The sequence below is a fragment of the Hypomesus transpacificus genome, unplaced genomic scaffold, assembly GCF_021917145.1.
Source record: "Hypomesus transpacificus isolate Combined female unplaced genomic scaffold, fHypTra1 scaffold_31, whole genome shotgun sequence".
Classification (NCBI taxonomy): Eukaryota; Metazoa; Chordata; class Actinopteri; order Osmeriformes; family Osmeridae; genus Hypomesus; species Hypomesus transpacificus.
Window position 1 is genome coordinate 369,325 of NW_025813837.1, and position 21,120 is coordinate 390,444.

General features: G+C 52.8%; 1 protein-coding gene across 1 annotated transcript in view; it reads right to left on the reverse strand.

Annotated features, from left to right (window-relative positions):
• LOC124463828 (proline-rich receptor-like protein kinase PERK2) overlaps positions 1–21,120 on the reverse strand; it is a gene marked incomplete at its 5' end in the record, with an annotated part of 36,804 nt that overhangs the window by 12,922 nt on the left and 2,762 nt on the right. Inside the window, 1 exon segment of the mRNA XM_047015601.1 lies at positions 5,069–5,117. Coding sequence (XP_046871557.1) covers positions 5,069–5,117 — 49 coding nt within the window.

Sequence of the window (21,120 nt, forward strand, 5' to 3'; positions counted from 1 at the left end):
TTCTCTCCCTGAAGTCAGCTTCCTGCCTTAAATCAAAAAAAGCAATCTCTGTCAGTAATGGCTCAATTAATAATTAAACACATGTCTTATCTCCAGCACGCGGCCCCCTATTTATTTTCATCTCTCTGACAGAGATGGCTGCACAAACAGCATTAGTACAATCAATAAAAGAAGCATTAATATCGTCCGCTCGCTCCAAAAACAAATCACGGAGCTCATAAGCTGTCCTATGACTGGGAACAATAATAACTGAAGGATTAATAAAGTAACACACCCTGAGCTTTGGTTTCCACTGCTTCTGGAACTCGTTTTCCCCCTCGGTGCTCGGAAACGCTCCAACACAGGGGGGGAAAACATATTAAGGGCTTTGGTATTCTGCGAGGATTTTACTCCCTGTTTAAAATTTAAATTGAATCAGAGAAACAAATGAGATTTAGCTCAGGCTCGACAATAACTGTGGAGGTGGTGGTGAGGACAGGAGCGACGGCTGCCTCCGTCACCGCCTCGCACGCCGGCTTTCCCAGCGCCCGCTTTACCGTCTGTCACAGACACGCATCTACAGACAAGACACCATACAGCGCTTCCAGAAAAAACGCTTTGTCAATAAGGAGGCCCGCGGGCGATAAAGAAAGTATCTCTACCCGGCATGATCAGAGGCTGTGTTTTTTTTCCCTTTTTGTCAGACAAATCAAAGTAGGTACCGCAGAGAGCGGTTTACAAGGCTTTGGTTTTTCACCGCGGTGACGGGCGCGTTCAGTTTGATCCCCACTAATCTCCCGGCGTTAAGCCCCCCTGGTAGCCTTGTGTTGTGGGCTAGGACGCGTCCGCCTTCCGTCGGGCACGCTTCCCCGCTCGGGCCGCCCCCGATTCTGCGGCCCCCCCAAAGCTGATTAGCGGGGGGTCGCCAGGTCAACCACCATTCAGGATTGAATGGGTGAAGGGTCCCATACGTCAGGCTCATAGCCCAGGTTAGCCATATATATCAACATAGGTGGAGAGCACAGATACATGCAAAGAGAGAGACCGATGCAAATCTCAGCTATTGGCACTGCCCCGTCCCCCCAAACCTAACCCCTCCTCCTACAGCCCCCCCCCCCCCCCCCGCTCTCTCTCTCCATCTTTTTTGCCTAGGTGTGGGCCTGGGAGGTAGGGCTGCCTGTTGCATGGAGAGAAAGGGAGAAGGAGAGAGAGAAAGCCAGAGCGAGCGAGTGAGGTCAGTGAGTGCCTCGCCAGTCAGCGGAGGCCGTAGCCCTCTTTTATTGACACGCAGCAAACAGCAGCTCGTGAAACAAAGGCCACTCAGCAGCCATTGAGAGGCAGGCCTGCAGACAGGTTGGCTTGATTAGGCATTCGACGCCGGGCCCCTGGGCTGTGCAGCACATAATGAGAGCTCCGAGACACAGCAATGAGCTCATACAAGGCGGGAGGTGTGTGTGTGTGTACCTGAACGTGAGCACTTGGCAATGGGTGGGGCAACAGTATGCAACATCTTGCAAGTTTACTCCTGTCAAATCCAGACTGCTCGGCCTTCAGCACTCCTACTGTGTTTGTGTACAAACAGGTGAAGGTAAACCCTCGTAAATCCCAGGGAAACTAAAGGCTTCACCCGCTTGTTTATGTGTTTACTTTCGCTGGTCAATTAAGCGAATTAATCCGACTCGGCTAATAATATCGGACTTTAGTGGATGATTCGCGAGCATGTCCGTGCCGCGACCGAGCGAGTCACCGTGCCATGACCAACCCTGTCACCCTTGGTTGAGGTTCGATGGAGAGAGATGACTTGGTAGTTGGCAGTTTCCCCCCACCCCCCTCTTCTTAGGCTCACTCTTCTTCCTCCTTTGTTCTGCTGGACTAATCCAGAATGTGTGGGCCGGTAAGTTTAATGGAAACAATTTATTAAGTCCGGCTTAAAATGCCATCTGCTGCTAAGCCTCCCAAAGCCGCTAAGCTCCTGGTTTGGCCCAGAGCTTGCTGTGTTCATGCTCACTGTAATGCGCTGTTTAAAATGAGCACAACGGGTCAAAATTAATCAGGATTACAGGGCCACAAATCCACTTCAGAAATGGGTTTTGCTGCAATCTTTCTTGCGCCATCCCAAGACACCCTGGGTCTGCATGACGGACCTCACACACATTAATGGGCGGGACCTTTGATTGCGGAGGCTCATCGGACACACTTCCGAGCCAAAATGGCGGCCAGGTCTCCTCCCGGAGGTAATAGTTCCACTTCCTGCCTTCGGAAAGGAACGCTTCAGTGTTTCCTGCCCCACTCCCTGAGTACCTACGCGACAGGATCCCCTATGTGGTCAAGTCTGCTTTTAGCTTTCCAATTCCCCTTCTAAGACCTGCCAAAAGTCAACTCTGCAGCACAACCAGCGCCCTTCCAGAAAACACTCAGCCCTCAGACGATAAACAGCGCCCCGCTGCTCCTCGTCCAACCTCCAGGAAATCAATAATCAGCAGGTTTATGTTTAGACACTCAGTGTACAACTCTGACAGCAGTGAGGTCATCTTTTTTCCTTAAAGTACTTCCACGTCTCTCCTTAGTTAACTTACGCTGGAAATGCACTCCACAAACCAGGCAATGGGACTGAACGCTAGCAAAATGATGAATATTGCCGGCTATCTGAAATTGCAGTAGCCACAACAGGCTAGCTAACATAACATAGCTAACCCTAACCCAGGCTAGCAAAGGATTGTTCTCGTAGCAAACCATCAACCAAGATGATGTGTAATTGTGGCAGAAGTGGAGTATTCTCTTGTTTCAACGTTTAGGAGTGTCTTCCCTAACCATGTAACTACAGCACCACAGCACATCGAGTCAACCAAGGGAACCACAACAGTCTATATCCTTCAACATGACAAAAACAAGATATTTTAGCCGTGGAAAACGTGCTGAAAGGAAGCCATCAGAACAAACACACACCAACAAAACAAATCATCCTGCTGTTGTCTTCATGTGTGTGTCTTTAGTGTGGGTCTGTGTGTGCAAGCCCAGACCAGCATCTTTCTAGCGATCAGAGGATATGAGAAATGTGGGCTGTCGATTAGTCCCAGTGGGGAAACAAGCAGGCTGGTAATGGGGCACATACGCTGTCTATTGAAGGGAACACAGCCTACGGGTGGCATACACACACACACACTGCACAAACAAATGCACAGCACACAAATACACACACAAAACAAATCCATCCTAGAATCCATTACAGTGCAAAATAACATTGGCAAGCGAATGGATAAGCAATCGTAGCAGCTAGCATGATAATAACTTCTCACTCATCGCCAAATCACTTTATCCTTCACCAGCCGTGCCTGGTTTCCCCCTTCCCCCCCTAATCCTAATCTGGTGTCCTTCCTCTGGGTCTTTCCACACACACACACACACAGTGAGAGATGGAGAGAAAGTGTGTGTATGTCAGAGAGATAGAGTGTGTGTGTGAGAGAGAGAGAGAGAGAGAGAGAGAGAGAGAGAGAGAGAGAGAGAGAGAGAGAGAGAGAGAGAGCGAGAGCGAGAGCGAGAGCGAGAGCGAGAGCGAGAGCGAGAGCGAGAGCGAGAGCGAGAGCGAGAGAGAGAGAGAGAGAGGAGGATCCCGCTGATCCGTGTGACAAACAGGCGAGGGCCTCTGATGGGATTGTCTGGTTGTAATTCTCCCATCTTAATCCCTGGGCGAGCCTCGTGTGCATGGAGCCCTGGCATCAGGATTTTGGGAAGCCATGTTCGGCCACTGACAGACGTTCTCCTGACTGGATGGGGGGAGTCCATGTATGTGCGTGTGTGTGAATTGGGTGTGTGTGTTTGTGCCGTGTGTATGTGCCGTGTGTTGGTGTGGTGTGTGCGCGTGTGTGTAAGGATAAACCAATAAGGGAACAGCAACAGTAACTGACAGCAATGGCGCGGTGCAGAGAGAGCGGAGGCCTCTCGGCCGGCTCGTTTGTCACATGGTGAGCTCATTACAGTGATGTGTACAAGTCACCGGAGAGAGGCACAAACAGCCTATAGGAGTCTGACGCCAGTCACAGGTCATTGCCGTCAGAGGACAAGCAAGCTTTCTCAATGTGTGTGTGTATCTGTGTGTGTCTTTCTCTATGTACAATTACAGCACAAGGAGCTGGAAGGCATATCCAGCCAGCATTTCCTCCTACTCAGCACTGCCCTAGCCTGCATGATTGAGAACATTTGTTATGTGGGCAGGGGAGAGACAGGCCAATGGGAGGAAGAAAAATAAAAGCTTTTAAATGTTTCTGTTCAGCTGGAGAAAAAAAAGGAAGCAGGCTAATCTGTCCTAGCTAGCCTGCAGACACGCACCCCCTACTCCTTCAGAAAATGGCCCCATTTCACACTCCTGGCCAGACAGCCAGACAGACAGACAGCCCTCATGCTGCTTCGGCTAATGGGCTCCCGGTGCCTGGCTCCTGCCCTGGGGGGATGGGGGTCGTGCGCTGCTATCTGTCATCGGGGAGGGTGCGAGGGGCCTGGGGGGCCTCCTCCCTGCCTCCTTTCCTACTCCTCCCTCTCCCATCCCCCCTCCTCCTCACACAAACCGGTCCAACATGAAGCCCTGGGCCCGGGCCGTCCACAGGTGCAGTGTAGCGGTCGACTCGACACCACCTCTTCCCCCCCTCCTCCCTACATTTTCTACCTGGATGACTGACCGGACTGAAGGGCCCATCCTCGTCTGCGCGCAGCATGCTGTCACAAGGCTATTATGGCCCCGGGGCTAGAGGAGCAGGAGGCTTGGGAGGCCCGGGAGAGCAGGGGCAGGGGGGGCAGGGGGGGCAAGGGGGGCGATGCTCGTGGTCCCCGTTTTTCGGGAGCATGAGGCTGGGAGCTTTCAAATCCACTCTAATGAGCCAATTTGGAGGAAGTGTAAGCCTTTGGTAGAGGCATAACTCGCCAGGGCTTTGATGCTCACCAACATTTACATCTACTGGGGGTGTGAAGTCCATCCACCCCCCAAAACTAAAGATTTTAAAACCCCTGGACCCAACTGCCAAAAAAATAAAATCCAATGAAAATCCCCATGTAATTGTTGTACAGCACGAGCATGCAGTGGAAACACCAGCCTTACCTTTAGGTGTGGTAGGGGAGAAGAGCTTCTCTGAACCTACATCAGATACCTGGAACAAAGGAGAGAGGGCTGGTTAGATGGATGGGTATCTAAACAGGAAGTGGGAGTGATTGTATTTATTGACATCGACGAGGGAAGGACAAGCGGGTATGAATGATGAGGATTCTGAGGCCGTTTCAAACCAAAAACACAGTCTAGGTCTGCAACTGCCATCTGACACGCTTTCTTAAATGAGGAAAAGGAACATCTTTCTCTCTCTCTTTTTCTCTTTCTTTCTTTCTCTTTCTTTCTTTCTGTCTTTCTTCTCTTTCTCAAAGCAGTTCAAGATGACATTAGGGGGCACTGTTGTGCCATCTGAAAACCTTCTTAAAGGGTCTTGAGAGAGAGGAGGAGGAGAGGAAGAGAGGGGGGGATCCATGGAATGACAGGAGTATCTCGAGTTCATACAAAGAACTTTGCACGTCACCGTCATTCATCATCAAACCGATTGGACACAGATCTTGAAGAAAGATTAGTGGACGATACACAAACATGGGTATGGTTATTGAGAGGAAACAAATCTTGAAGTAACATCCCCAATACTTAGAAACTCACACTACAATATCAACCGATGCTTTGAATCCAGGAACCCGCGTGTATTGTCAACCTCCATCCGGAAGGCGTCTCATCGTCAAGTGCATCGAGCCACGAAGCGAGAGTGAGCACGATACGAGCAGGAGTGTGAGGAAGGTTTCAAACCGCCGAATGACAGGGCAGACTCCTAGACTAAACACGGGCGAGGTGTTTTCCCTCCACTATTCAGACGCTCGTGTAGATTCTGGCGCAGCTCTCCCAGAGAGAAACACACCTTGCATTGGAACGAAAATATACACCGGGCCCGCGAGACATGCCGTTTATAAACACGGAGAAAGGCTTGTGAATTGACCACAGGCAACCTTATTGTGTGAAAAGGGTGACAAAACGTATGCGTGCATGTAACATCCACATCCTTAGCTGATGATTGAAATTCAGCGTTTGTGTGTAAAAAAGAAAAAAAAAGAGAAGAAAAAAGTGTGTTCCTTGTATCTGAGATGTGGTTTCTCAAGTAGTAATAAACACAGACCGTTCCTTGTTTCTGACCACTGATATACTTGTTCGAACTACCCATTTCTGATACTTAATATTATGCCGTACCCTCAATATGCACTATTTGTATGTCGCTTTAGATAAAGCATCTGTTAGATTAGAAAAAAGATTATTATGTCAACATGGGATTATGAATGCTTGTGCTTCTCTAGCATAAGCTCAGAGGCTGAGCATAGCCTATTATTGGAAGTCTTACTATTGGACTTCTAGTGTCCTTAACTGCCATCGCTATATTTTACAAAGCACAAAGGGAACATATGGAGCATGGACATAAGCATTCACAGCTGTGTCGAGAAAAACCCAGAGAGAGACAGAGGGAGTACAAAGACCGTGTAAACACAGATGGCTTTTCTTGGCATTGCCCTCTGTCTTCCTAAGTGTTTTAAAGATGTCCTCTTCTCCTACAAGACCTTCCAATTCATCCTCTGAGACACCCCGGTGCCTCTTTCCAGACGACCTAGAGCATGAATGTTTACTATTCGCCGGCACAAGCCATGTGACTTGGGACTCGCTCTTGTCTCAGCTGAGACCAAGGTGAAGTTGTCACCGTGTCGTGTGTTCGGAGGAGGGCAGAGATGGGGCCAGTTGGACTTGGAGGCCAAAAGAAAGGAGAGCAGAGGAGATAGTTTTGCTGCATTGCCCTCCTTCAGTCTCCCAGAACCAGGCCATGTACTAACACTAAGTCTTTGTTAGCGCCGGACGACATTAAACGCTCCAGTACGGAGCTTCGCTGGCCAGCCGTGTCGGGCCCCTGGAGGGCTTGTGTGAAAATATGGGCGCTGGTGAAATGAAGCTTGTCAAATGGACATGGGAGCTGGTTCGGGCCATGCTCAATGTGGCAAGGGGTGACGACCACAAACCCCTTCGCTCACGCTGTAATCGGCTGTGACGCTTAAAACAACTGTTGTGACTAAAGTAGTTATCCACTAGTTAACCAGGAAGGGCTCAACCATAACCATCTACATGGAGGTGGGTATTGACTAAAGCTACCTGCTTTAAATATTGTGCTCAGATGATTTTTCGACTACGTTTCAACACTGGTTTGTCCATTCTAAAAATAGCCATTTTAAACAAGCAGTCTTTAGCCTTTAATAATCTGCTTTGCATCCAACATTTCAATGTGAGCCAGTCATGCCGTCTACAATTACAAGGTCGACTTACTCAAGCGGTTCTTATAAAAAGCATGTCAAAACACAGTGAGGATTTGGCACGCTCCTCGTGTTCTCAGAACTTCTGGCTTCTCGCTGGTCAAGTTGAGGTTTTTTCACAGATCTGCCCCGTTGGCAGTCTCAGCGCCTGTGGTTGGCGTGTGCAAAGGTTACGTAAAACAAATTCTTCACACTCTCTTTGTCAAGGGGAGCCAGGACTGCCGTCAAACAACAGACAGAGAAAGAGAAGAAAGGACGCAGGAAGAAAAAAATAGATATAATACAAATGGAGACTAAAGGCCAGATTTTCCAGAGGAAACAGGGAAATCCAAGCGTTTCCAAAACGGAGAAGGGGAAACTCAAGCCGCGCTGCCAGGGAGCCAAAAGCCCTTGGACAGGGCCGCAGGAAGCCTGACCTCTGAGGGGGTTGTCTGCTGGTGGAGCCCTGAGGCTTCTGGGGGCCCGGACGGCCCTCTGGAGGCCGGTCACCAGGACTCAGCTTTCCTTCCCTATTCTATTCATTAGCTATGCCTTATGATTCAGCTTCCTCTGAGCCACACAAGAGCTCCCTGAGGAAACAGGCTGCTGGAGAGAAAGAGGCAGGGAGGGAGGGAGAGGAGGGAGGCGGAGCGGGAGGGAGAAAAAGCAACAACGAGGTCATAGGCCTCAGCTGAGGCCCTCTCGTAGCAGCTGTGAAATCCTCCTGTTTCCTCGGCCGGCACGTCAGGGAGCGAGAGGAGGAGGAGGAGGGGGTAGAGGAGGGAGGGCGGCTGGGCCTGTAATCCCACCAACAGAGTTCTAACTCCCCAAAGAGCCACACACAGTGCGCCATAATTCCCAGATTTAGGGAAGGCCAAATTACAAATTACACTGCTGTTTGTTTTCAAAAGTCCCCCCAACTTCCCAGAACACGAGTGACTTATTAGCCACATAAATCTCTCGATAGTAGCAGAGCAGAGAGAAGAGTGAGGGAAGAGGGTGAAAAGGCTCCACGACTAAGAGAGACATTTACTGCACAGGATTTCTACCACAACACTAGCTTGCAGAGAAGATTTTATTCATATATATATATATATATATGTATATATACACAATTTATCATTTGAAATGTCCACATCAATTATACCGCAACAAGATAGCATACTAATTCTCTAACATCGCCTTTTGGGTTAAAAAGCATGAAAGCATTTTTCTGCGTTTACATTTAGCACAATGCAGCAAATGAGAAAACAGAGAGGCACCTGGGGAGAGCCGTAATCAGCTAAATGACCTTCAGGCATGAATTTATGAAAGGCATTGATCAGTTAAGGATGTGATTTCACAAAGACAGAAAGGTCAGCAATTACCCAGATTCAATTAGCCTCATTTATTCCAGACTGCTGAGAGACCAATTTTCCCAGAGCTTTATATCAAACGATCCAAAGTCCAGCCTTGCCTTTGATCCTCTGTGTGTAGTAGTGCATGCTCTGCATTCCTGGGAACTGAGCTAAATATTTCCAACCAGGAAAAAGAATACAGTGACTACAAGGTCAAACCGAAAAGAAACATATCCCTCCCTGCTTACAAACCCCCAAACCAAAACAGAACGCATCAAAACAGAGAGAATGAACAAAGCCAAAGCTGTGTATCTCTTGATGAAGGAGCACCACAATGTGTGTTGATATCCTAACTCATTCCAGTGTGCTGATGTCCAAACCTATAACAGGCAGGAGAAGCCAGCATGTACCGCTGTAGGCTCACGCTAGACTGACATATGGGTGTATTAGTTTGTGCGTGGGTATGTGAATGCGTCTGTGTGCACGCACACAGTACACACAAATGTGTACGTGGACGTGAATGGGTTTGGGAATCTGTGTGCGAGTGTTTGCGAGAGAGGACTGTGCTGAGGTGATGCAACACTGGACCAGCCAGGTGGTGTCATTTATCAGAGCGCCAGTGCGGGTGGGCGAGGGAGCGCTGCGGGGAGGGTTGGCACAGGGGAGGAGGGCAACGACGGGCTGGCACAAACGGGAAAGCTCTCAATTACCCTGACAGAGCCTTTCTGTCCCTGCCCCCCCCCCCCCCCCCCCACACACACACACACACAGTGTTAATTTGTGTCCTTGGTCCGTGCTTCATCACTGTCAGCTTCTTCCTCAAACACCACTGCTGCTCTCTCCTCCTCCTCCTCCTCTTCCTCGCCCAACAGACCACCCTCCCTCTTAGCAGCTGGGACACCGGCCAAAGCCACTGTAGGAGACAGATTTCCCCTGCCATTTATGTAGCAATCATGTCAGAGTAGCCAGCACTTTGATAAACATGTTCATAGGCACCCACTCAGAAGCCTCTAGAACAATCACACTTTCACTTTACTTGAAGTCTGGCATTCCTGACACTAGTCACACTAATGTCCGACCAGCGTCTATGCTAGGCTACAGATGCTAATGTGCCTACTGTGCTCAGTTCCTATGCTAAGGTCAGTTTAGCATCAATGCTAGGCTACACACGCTAACACGTCACCGTGTTCAGCCATGCATAGCCGGCCCCTGCCACAACAGCGATGACACCAAATTAATTATCTCCTCCGCGTTTGTCCTCCTCCTGCTCTAGAAAACTTAATGACCTCCTGTGCGGTCGTTTATCATGAGCTGCAGTGGTTCCCCCCCTCCAGACGGTGCAACGGCTAGCATGACGGCTGGCATGACGGCTGGTAGCACGGCTAGCAGCAACTATTTGGAAGGTAGGTGGAACTCCATGAAGCTTTCAACCAGATACCCTTGATATTTAGCTTCACAAAAAACATCCAACGACCCATAGCCCATTTCTCCTTGCATTCAGTAGCACAGAGCCACTTCCACAGCTAAACCCTGCCATTTACATGCGCGTGTGTGTGTGTGTGTGGGGGGTTTGACTCCTGGTCTTGGCTTTCCCTAGCAACAGTAGGCCTGGATAAGTGAACGCAGAGAGGGGGCTTGAGCTTTGTGTAAAATATTACCCTCCGTCTCAGTTACCACTCTCCCCTTTTCCACTTTCCACCGCCGTGCCGCTCCCTCCCCCCGCTCCGCCCGCTGTTGAATAGCAGTTGCTAGCCCTTATCATGGCCGCCTGTCAGTTTAGTATACAAATTAGCCGTCTATCGGGGGAGCTCAGGGGCCCGTTTCATCAGCGGGTGGAGAGAGGGGTTGAGGCATGGCACGCATCACATTAAGCTTCCATGCCAACCAGCCAGTCAGGGAAGCGGGGGAGGGAGGGAGGCAGGGAAGCAGAGAGGGAGGGAGGTAGGGAGGGAGGGAGGCAGGCAGGCAGGCGCAGACAGAGAGGGTCACAAATCAGTGCGGCAGTAGCCAGCCCCCCTCCCCAGGGACTGCCGTGCGGCCAGGGCTAACCAGATAAGGAGAAATGAGGAAAACGGACATGACATATTTCACAGGAGTCGGCGGCCCTAGACTCATTTTGCTACCTGGAGGGGGCGACGGGGTTGGGGGTGTGGAGGGGGCGCGGGGCTGACAAATGAAAATCTCAACCTTGGGAGGGGGGGGGGGGGGGGGGGGGGGGGGGGACAGAGTTGGGAAGAAATATGGGGGAGGGGGAAATGAATAGAGGAGGAAGAAATTCCATCTTAAAAAGGCAGGAAATGACAGGTCTGGCTGTGCTCAAGTAAGATTAGGAGAGGAACTAGATTGAATAAGGAAACATGAACAAGCTATCAGCGGCTAGGACAACCTGTGTACGCTGATCTTATTGCACATTTACAAGAAGACAAACCACTGTGAAATGCTCTCATTAAACGAGATAATGAAGTGAGCCGCATTCTCAATTGCTGCAATAAAAGGGGGGAGTGACAAATCTTCAAAGTCGACGCCGTCCCCGAAACTCGAGGAACGGCGTTTGAGCCGCGGTCAGGTCACGTACGTTGGGGCGGAGGATGGCGTTGGGGAGGGAACGGACTGATAAGAGATAGTTAAAAAGGAAAGATAAGAGTTATCTCCCACGGTTAGACCCAGGTCAGCGCGGCGGGGGCGCTGTGATAAAGGACTGCTACCGCTCACAGGCGCTAGGTACAGGGCCTGGTGGGAGGAGAGATTGCGGGGGAGAGAGAAAGAGGGAGAAAGAGAGGGGGAGAGAGAAGAGAAAACACGAGATAGGCTTAGTTCAGCTCTGCAAGAAGAGGCTGGTGGATTGGGGGGGGGGGGGGGGGGGGGGGGGGGGGGGATGGGGGGGGTGCACGGCCTTCCGTATCTTAAATGTCAGAATGTGTGCCAGAGATAAGAGACCCAGGTAATCTGTCTGTAGAATCGGGGGGGGGTTGTTCTTCATTACTCACACAGCCAGATAGGGATCACAGAGCGGCTGTGCGCCGCTCTGCTCCCTGGAAGCTGAGATCAGACATGCAACAAGGGATGAGAGGGAAGGAGAGAGCGACGGGAGGGGGAGGGCGTGGAAGACGGCCATTCAAGACACGGCTCGCTGGCCTCCGATAGGCTGCTCGACAGCCTTGACCAATCCCCTCCACCTCCTGGGTTTGTGTGATAGGGCGTTGTCGTCGTCGCCCCCGAACCTGCTAGTATTTACCGGGTATGTGTTTATCTCATTCTCACACGCCACCGAGCACAGTACCAGGGTGAAACAGTCCCCAGGACCTGACATCAGACAGAATCAAAATGATTCGCTTCTCAGGCCTTTTTTTCCAGCACCGGCCAATTCCAACCCGGGAAGGTTTAGCTCCGCGCAGAAACAAGGGCTTTTTTCCACTGCGGGAGCCGCGATGACACGGTGTTCCTACCTCGGCACACATCATCCTGACAGACATCAACCATGCCTGTCTTGCCACACTCCACATCGCCCTGCAGAGAGCTGCAGGCAAGCTGGCTAAGCAAACCACCTCTCACTGCAGATTGTTAGAACAAAACGGTCTCAAAGCTCTCCTCGATACGACTCCTGTTCATCTTGTAGCTTTTTTTGTGTTTTTATATATATCTTTTTTTTTTTTCGCTGAAAGGGAAAAGCTTGGCTTCTTTGGAGGCTGAATATTACTGCGATACAAAAGCTTGTCGACCCTTGTCTCTGCCTCAGCCCACACAAGGCATCGCTCTCAGAGGATGGAGGCAGCTCAGAGAATCCAGAGAGGGGGCGGTGGTAGGCTGACAGAGCTGCAATCTCCGTACACGGCTGTAATATGCTCCTCCGAACACGGACGCCTTTAATGAGAAGAGAAATGCACAGCTAAAAGCACATTCTCACCCGGGTTTGTGAAAACGACGTTTAGCAACATGAATCACCCCCCCCCCCCCCCATGCAAATAAATGGGGTGCCGGCGTCCAGAGAAATTGGGCAGCCGGCTGGAAGGACCACGGTGAGATCCCTTCTCCTCACGACGGGGGGGACCCCCCCCCCCCCCCCCGCTCTATACTGGACACCCATAACCTTCGACCTTTCGTCCTCCTGTCCCCCCCGCTCACACGGGGCTGCAGTTTCTAGGGGGACGACGGCGCTGGCGGGTAGTAAGGACATCCGGCCGCCCCCCCCCCCCTCCCCTGCACCAGCAGCGGAATCCAAGCAGAGCTTTAGGAATTCAGCCCGGCCTCCCGCTCATATGTCAACCGGCGGTGTGAAAGTAGGCCAGGCTCTCAGAGGATCAATACGGCCACTTGTTTGACGAGAGAGAGAGAGAGAGAGGGAGCGGGAGAGGCGTGGGGGGGGGGGGGGGGGGGGGGTGGAAAACTGAAATGGCGGGGGCAGGAAAAGGCACCCTAGCCAACCCCCCCCCCCCCACCCAGCACAAACAGACATGGTATGCTGCTATATAAAGGACGCCCGGGAGCCTAAGCCCCTCTACATGTTGGAGAAAGACGCGGCGCGTTAAGTGGAATTTACTTTTAAAGCGGACACCGGGCCTCAGGTTACTGGCAGCTGTAATGCAAGCCTCGCCCCGGGGCCTGACCACAAGATCCCCAACGCCCAAGCCAGGGAGCCCCAGCTACAAATACCTCTCAGCTGTCCCATCTAAAGGGAAGCGAGGGAGGGCTAGCGTTCACGTTACTGCGGTTGCGCATCACGTTGGTGGCCGTCGGTCACATTTCTTCCCTTCCCCCCCCCCCCCCAGTCGTTTGACGTCGGAACTATTCCCCGGGGGGGTCAGGAAACGAGCGACGTGTCTCCCTCGAGCCCGTTTGTCCGGCCCTCTGAATCGCGAGGCGGCGTTGACGGTGTGTGGACGGCGAAGGCGTCGTATAATCATCATCGCATTGACACTCGTGTGGAAATTGTCACCCGGCAAACCGGGCGGGAAGGCCCGCCAGACATGCATCCTGTATTTGAAGTACGACATGTGGGCTTTATTGATGTCTTTATTCTGCTCGCGACCGGCTGCATGAGGCCAGGCCCGGGCATGTTTATGAGTTTGTGAGGAGTAAGGGGAGCGGGTTGAGGGGGGGGGGGGACGACCTTGTTGCGCACCTCGCCGTAGATCTCCTGCATGACACCACATTGTGCTCGTCTGTCAATGTTCTCCAGATGTGTGACTTACGAGAAGGGGGGGGGGGGGAGGGAGGGGGGTGTAAATTTAAACCAGATGACCCATCACTGTGACACTTCTGGAAGCTTCTCTCCTGGGGGAGAAGGCGGAGCTTGGCTAACACCTAGACAAAAGTCCGGCGTCGGCCTGTTTACCGTCAACGCAACAAGGGAACATTGCGACAACTTTGGAGTCCTTGTGAGAGGGCTTAGGGCTGTGGACTTTCACACTTACTGAGGGACCTCTCCCTCTCTCTCTCTCTCTCTCTCTCTCTCTCTGTCTCTCTCTCTGTCTCTCTCTCTCTCTCTGTCTCTCTCTCTTTCTCTTTCTCTCTGTTACACCATCAGCAGAATGAGAGTCAATGACACATAACATAAATAGTGATTATCTCCACAGCTGAAACAATAAATAGATCTGACAGTGGGACCTGTAAATCTATGTCATTTTATGTTATATTTATTTTGTGAATGTACCTAATACATATGGCCTGTATTGCTTTCGGGGGGGAGGGGGACATTTCAATGGAAAATATTTGACATTGGATCCCATATATACCTTATAAAGACATTAGATAGACAAAGTGCAGAAAAAAACACACAAAAGATCTGGTTTACTGTCTCCGGTGACCTCAAATACCCAGGTCTAGAACAACATGTAGATAAAAACAAATCGTTTTCAGTTCCCATATATCAAGGGATCAGTGCTAGCCACGCATGTTCTCCCTCTTCCATAAACACTGAGATTGGAGAGTCCTATCAGTGCTGCAGTCCTGTGGTCTTGCACAAGCCTCACTGACCCCAAAGCAAACCCACATATGCTCCATAGTTTGACCCGAGAAGCACCTGTATCTGCCATATAAACCCAATCCTCCCAGACGGATTCATTGGGGAGGGTGAATCTGAAGTGTTGGCATGAGCTTGAGTAGATTCATGACTCAGGCACAGAAGAGGATGCCCATTAAGAGTTTTCTGTCGTGCCAAGTTAGACTGCACAATGTTCAATCTGGATTAAAATATAATGAAGCAAGTAAATGCAACTTTGTCTGACATGCAACTCCTTCAATTATTCATGTGGAAGGAAACAACAAAAGGCAGAAGAGGTTTCCCTGGAGCACTAATAGCCTTTTCTGGGCCTCACTCGTGATGGCAGCAATGAATATCTTAGCGCTTGTTAAAAGCTTTGTTTCCTTAAGAGACTTCTGAGATATGAGTGACTTCCACTGGACGGTGACAATGCTGACTCACACGTAAGGGCCTCTTAAGAGTCGCTAGATCCTACTTCCTGCAGTACTTCCTGTCTCTACCCTCCATAGGAGGTATTGACACGTCCACATTATGCAACCTATTGATTCCTGGCATACAGTATCGGAGGAAGAAGGTTAACCAGTTCATTAGCGTCGTGCTAGATCACTTAAACAGAGCCATTTCCTGTCAATAAAGCAGAGCTGTCCATTATAGTACGACCACTTCATGTCTTCAAAAATGTGATATAATCCCAAATGACTTGTTTTTTCTAAGACCCCTTCGGTGGCGACGTTTGACTGCTCGAGTCTTTGTCGCATCCTCCGAGCCTCGGCTAAGGAGAGCCTAACCATCTCGCGTTTGACGGAACGCGTCAAGGCGGCTTCTCCTTCGCTCAAAAAGCCCCTCCTTTCTCGCGTGTTACGAGCCTCCGTGGATTACCCGGGGCGCCCCGGCTCGGGATATTCCTCAAACCATTCAGGGCTGTGCAGAGAGAGAGAGAGAGAGAGGGGGAAGAAAAGAGGATTGGGGCAGCCGTTTAGACTGAAGCGCTGTTTGCATATCGTGTCTGTCGTCGTTAAGAGAGGCATCTCCGTCAACAGCAGGATCCATTGTAAACAGGCCCCTGGTGATAGAAGGTGGATAATCCAGTCAGGGGAAGGCCTAAGCACATCATCCCAGTATGCATACACACACACACACACACACACAAACACACACACAGCCAGGGGAGACAAAACCCTGACAGAGGAGCCAAGAACACAGCCAGCTTCATCTGCCTCCAACCCCATCTCCTCTATCCCTGCACTCGCTCGTGCTCTGTGTCTCACTCTCTCTCTTTCTCTGCTTAAAAGCTTTAGCAGAGAGATGGGGGATTTAATCAAGTGTTAAAAGCTGTGAAGCCGGGCACAGAAGGGAAGAGAAAATGAGAGTTCGGGGGGCCGGGGGAGGGGAGTGGAGGTGGGGAGAGAGAGGTGGGGGCGGTTCGGCTAGCAAGACCAGCTCCCAGGCAAGTCTTCGTTCCTCCTCTTGTTGTTGTTATTCTCTCCTCCAACGAGGGCCCTCCGAAAGCCTGCCGCCTTGGGATTCTTCAGAGGCAGAGCCAGATGTGGATCCAGAGCTATTGTTGGGCGGTGCCAGGGGAGGGAGGGGGTCAAACCTCACACAGTCAAAGCCCAATTCCCCCCCACCCCCCACCCCCCACCCCCCTCTCCTTTTGTGTGTCTTTGACACGGACTCGCTCAGGTGATCTCGACAACGGACGACCAGCTGGCCCCAGTAAACCTGCCTCGCGCCCTCCCAACGCGTAATTGGGGGGCGGCTACGCTCCGATGCACTTCTGTATCCCCCCCCCACTCCCCCCTTCCCACACAAACACACCCACACATCACCCCCTCCCCACGCCCAGGCCGTCACCCAGCTCTGGGTGATTGACGGGGCCGTGGCGGGGTGCCAACGCGGGGTCATGCCTTCTGCTGGAGTGCCCTCCTCCCCTCAGCAGATCAATACATCCGCACGCAATTAGAGCCTCGGAAAACAGATGGGCCTGCGGGCTGCAGCCCGTCTCCTGACGACACAACCCAGCCCCCCCCTCCCCCTCGCTCCCCACCTCCCCTCCCAAACAGCCGAGGCTCCACGGAGAGGCCAGCTCGGCTCTGCTGTCTGGCTCCGTCTCACAGATTCTCCCCCCCTCCGGTCTCTCTGAGCGTTCACGCTTCTTTAGAGCGCTTTCCAGGCCCGACGCAGCAGGTTGGGAAATTCCGAAGGCATGCGAGTGCCTATCAGATGCACTGGGCATCGGCCCCCTCCCCCCCACTAACCTCCTCCCTCCTCCCTACCAGCCTCGCCCCCCCCCCCCCCCAGGCCCCTCTGGGAGCCGCTCTAGACGTGCGTATATGACAGTAACACTTGTTTTGTCGACCCCCCCCCCCCCGATGCAAACAGGTGGCGTTTCCCCCAAAGCAATGTCACGTGCCGCGCACGCACACAGAGTTAGCCCAGTCAGTCAATCCTCCAGCCGCCCAGTAGCATCTCCTCAGAGAGGCGCACACGGACTACAAATGTACGGGGGGGGAGGGGAGGGGGAAGAGAGGAGGGGGAAAAGAGGAAAAAGAAAAAAGGAGAAGATCTCATCCGATCAAATGAATGCCGTGGTAAGCACAAGTGACACGTCTTGTTTGGGGACGTCCCCGCGCCTGAAAGGACGCCAGCTCCTTCGCCTCCTCAGCCGTGACCGGGGACACGCGGGTGAGGGGGGGGGGGGCGGGGGGGGGGTGAGAGGGAGGGAGGGAGGGAAGGGTTCGTCTGACAGTCAAGCCCCGTAGCCAAGAGTGAGCGCGGTCCAATTATATTTCCTCTCCCTCATGAGCCAGCCGGCCCCCCCCTCTGGCATTCAGAGGACTTCACCATCTCTCCCCTCCTCGTCTCCACACAGATAAATAAATGACAGGCCTGTCGGGAGGCTGCTCGGCCTCCCAGAATACACTGCAGCAGCCTCCGCCGCCTCCTCCTCCTCCCGCCTGCCTGCCTGCCTGCCTGCCTGCCAGCCAGCCAGCACGCCCTGCAGCCTTCCCCCCACCACGTCCTCAGAGTCGATGGACAGATTTCATATTACAACCCTGGTTGCCGTCTCCCCGGCCTGCAGGAGATGCAGGAGGTCGGAGGGGTGGGGAGAGGATCGGGAAGGAAATGTCTCTCGTCAAAGTTGGCATGCTAAGCTGAAGTTCCTTTCTCTCTCTTTCTCTCTCTCTCTCGGGGCTTGGAGCCAGGACAACACTTGTGACATCCAAAGGAACGTCATTGTCAGTGACACTTGATAGCTGAAGGGAAGCGAGAGAGAGAGACCGTGGAGCCGTCGAACGGGGCAGAGCCCTCGGTGCTCGGCCTTGGGCTCACCTCATTCTCACGACCGACGCTTCGCCCTTCCAAGAAGCTCCAGAACCCCGGGGTTAGCCTCCAAGAAGCTCCAGAACCCCGGGGTTAGCTTCCCCCCCCCCCCCCCGCTCCCCCACAGTAGGGATCAGCTCGAGTCGACGGCGATGAGTCTTAAAACTGGAAAAAAAGGAGTGCGAGATTTATAGAACGACACACAGTACATGAACCCAGATGTTCATAGGCACCTCAAGGAGGTAGTTGAGGACATGGTGGATGTGGCCATATTTGCGTGGAGATCCTCTGTGAAATAGCCGGGGCCTCCCGAAAACCCCCATGTGGAAGGGGACATTTTTTCCACCGCACGGTAAACTCGCCACTCCCCTATGGCGGAGCCCAGAACCAGATGTTGCGGATCAGCGCGGATGAAAAACAAGGAGGGGAGAAGCGGAGGACGGAATGGTGCACATTAACTATAATCAAAAAGAAACAAAAAGGAGAGCGGCCCACTTTAATTACTTCTCACATATAATTTGGTTTTGTGGGGGCAAGTCAGACATCGCCAAGAAAAGCAGGATGAAAACGAAGCAAAATTACATGGAGGGAACGTCTGGAGGTTTCCTACACGAGGCCCCTTCCGTGTGCCGACGCAACCCAAAAAGCAAGAGGCCAGAAAATCTGCGTTTCCAGTAAATTAACCCCGGACACACTTGAATAACTCGAACAAAGAAAGCACTGCGGCCAAAACATTCCAAAAGGGACTTTTCGTGAGGGATTGATCCCGTTTCATGTGAAAACACAAAAAAAATAGAAAAACAGTGTTTCTGTTTCGCTTGTTCACTGCATCAAGTCAATATGCCACCCCTCTCCCCCCTCCTACATTTCAAACCCCCAAAACAAATCTGCACCGCGTCCGCACAGCAACGTAGCTTGAAGGTCTCTCTGAGGATATTTGAAGGTTTCGTGGCTGTGGGGCTGGGTGGAGGTTGTGTAGCCGGAGCCCTCCTCCTGGAGCCCTCCAGCAGGACCAGGGAGAGGCTGGAGTGAGAGCCTCCACTAGCATCCCCCCTCTGCTTCCCGATTCTCTGCTGACTGGCTGGTGTTGCCACAGTGCTAAATTGCACAGCTGTTCCACAATCTGTGGCGGCGTTAATTACCCTAATGTGAGCGGCAGCTCGTCAGCGCCTCGCTAACGAAGGGGCCTGCTTTTCCGGCGAAGCCGCCGTATGGTCGGCGTGTAGGGCCCGTTTCCACACGTCGTTCCCCAGGCAGCCCCGGCCGACCACCCAACACATCTGTATCCAGAGGAAACGGCATCTCATTAAGGCTCTCCCCGTTGCTCAAATCTGCCTACTAAGGGGGGGGGGGGGAAAAAACACACGTTGCCCGATTCAAGGAGGATTTAATACGGCGCTGGAGAAAGGAGCTTAGGCGCGAGCGCGGGAGCGCTCGGCGGTTTAGACGCTAAGAGGCTGAGAGGATGCCGGGGGTGACTGTGAGCGGATCAGTCAGCGTCTGTGACTCTGATCCCTGAGCGCTTCTCCAGAGCTCCGGCGGGGAGGACGGCACTTTCTAGAAAGTCTTCTTCCGCGGCGCGGTTGGTCCTCATCCCGCCTTATCAGGGACGCAAACAAAGAGCCCTTCTCAACAACCCCCTTCCCCCACACCCCCTCTCTCCCAGTAATCTCAGCGTGGCGGCTTACGTGAACGGCTGCAGAGGGTTGTTGTCATCCACCCCCCCCCCCCCCCCCCTCCCCTCCCCCCCACACACCCACACCCCTCCCCCACTCCACCCCACCTGCGCGGAATTAACGGCAACTCCACGCACTCCAGGAGTAATTCATAACAATAAACCCGCATGTTCCCCCACCCCCCCCCCCGTATGAATGCGAGGCATGAATGCGCCATAACTGTACGCCACGCCCCAAAACCTTTTCTCCGTGTCGTCTTCAAAGCCAAGGTGTAAAGCCGTCTCCACGGAAACAGTCAGGGGGCCACACCCCGCTGGATGAAAGCCTGTACCACCCGCCGCCCGCCAGACACCAACACCCGGGGCCTGAGTGAGCAGAGTGAGGCTGGGTAATGGATGCATGAGCTAGGTGTCATGGAGGTGGGGGGGATGGGGACGGCGACGACGACAAAACGATGGGGCAATTAGGCCCGTACGACACCTCGGGATGGCGTGATGGAGGACTCCTGGGCTCGTCTCGACGCTCGCTGCTCCTCTGTCATTAGGGCCTCCCAGCCACATCTGGCTAATGGCACGCCTGGGGTTCGTGCTCAAACACTGTGCCACGCCGCGCACATTTAATTACGCCTCATAAAAAGGTAACAAAAGACACAGGGCTGCTCGCGGTGAAGAGCTGTTTTCGGGGCTGGGGAGGGAAGGAGGGAGGGAGTGTGGGGGGGTGGAGAGGGGGAGGTAAGAGGCGAGGGGAGGAGGAGGAGGAGGGCGCGGAGCCTTACAGCTGCCAGAATTACAGGTTGACCCTCGACGGTAGCTTGAAAAGAGGGGAATTCACTCGAGTGTCTCCAGCTCTCCTTGAGATGGCTCACAATGAGGGTTGGGGGGGGGGGATGAGAGAGAAGGAGATCCGCTCGCTCCGAAATCAAAGGCCCCTCTGGTTTTCCCCTCTTTCGCTTCCCTCAGATCGCGGGGCCGGTCGCTCTTGTCGATGGCTAATTGCAGACTGGCCGCCAGGATTAAAGGGAGAGGTCGCTGAAATATGTATGGTGTCGCGGCGCCGTTTGAAGTGAAGTGGGGCTTTCTCGTCCAAGGGGTCTGAGCAAACAATAACAACACCCATCGCCGACATCACAGAGGCACAGGGCTGTCTGCTCCAGGGCCCTGGAAGTGCTGGCCCCTTCCCCTCCCCCCCTCTGAGCCGAGCCTGTAGCCAAGAGCTGGCCACGGTGGGCTGAGAGCACGAACACACACACACGACCCTCTGAGTGACTGCGTGACCTATGACATCAGCGGTACCTGGAGGTATTCAAAAGGGGGCCTTGGACGGCCGCTTTGTGGCGGCGTGCATTTGACATTTCGGGGAAAGGGGGTGAGAGGAAAAATAGAAAGTGGTCGAAAAAAAGACATGCCGCAGGACTTGCGCGTTTCGCTCCTGCAGAGCAGATCCCCCCCCCCCCGCATCTGGGGATATCGCATCTGATAGGAGG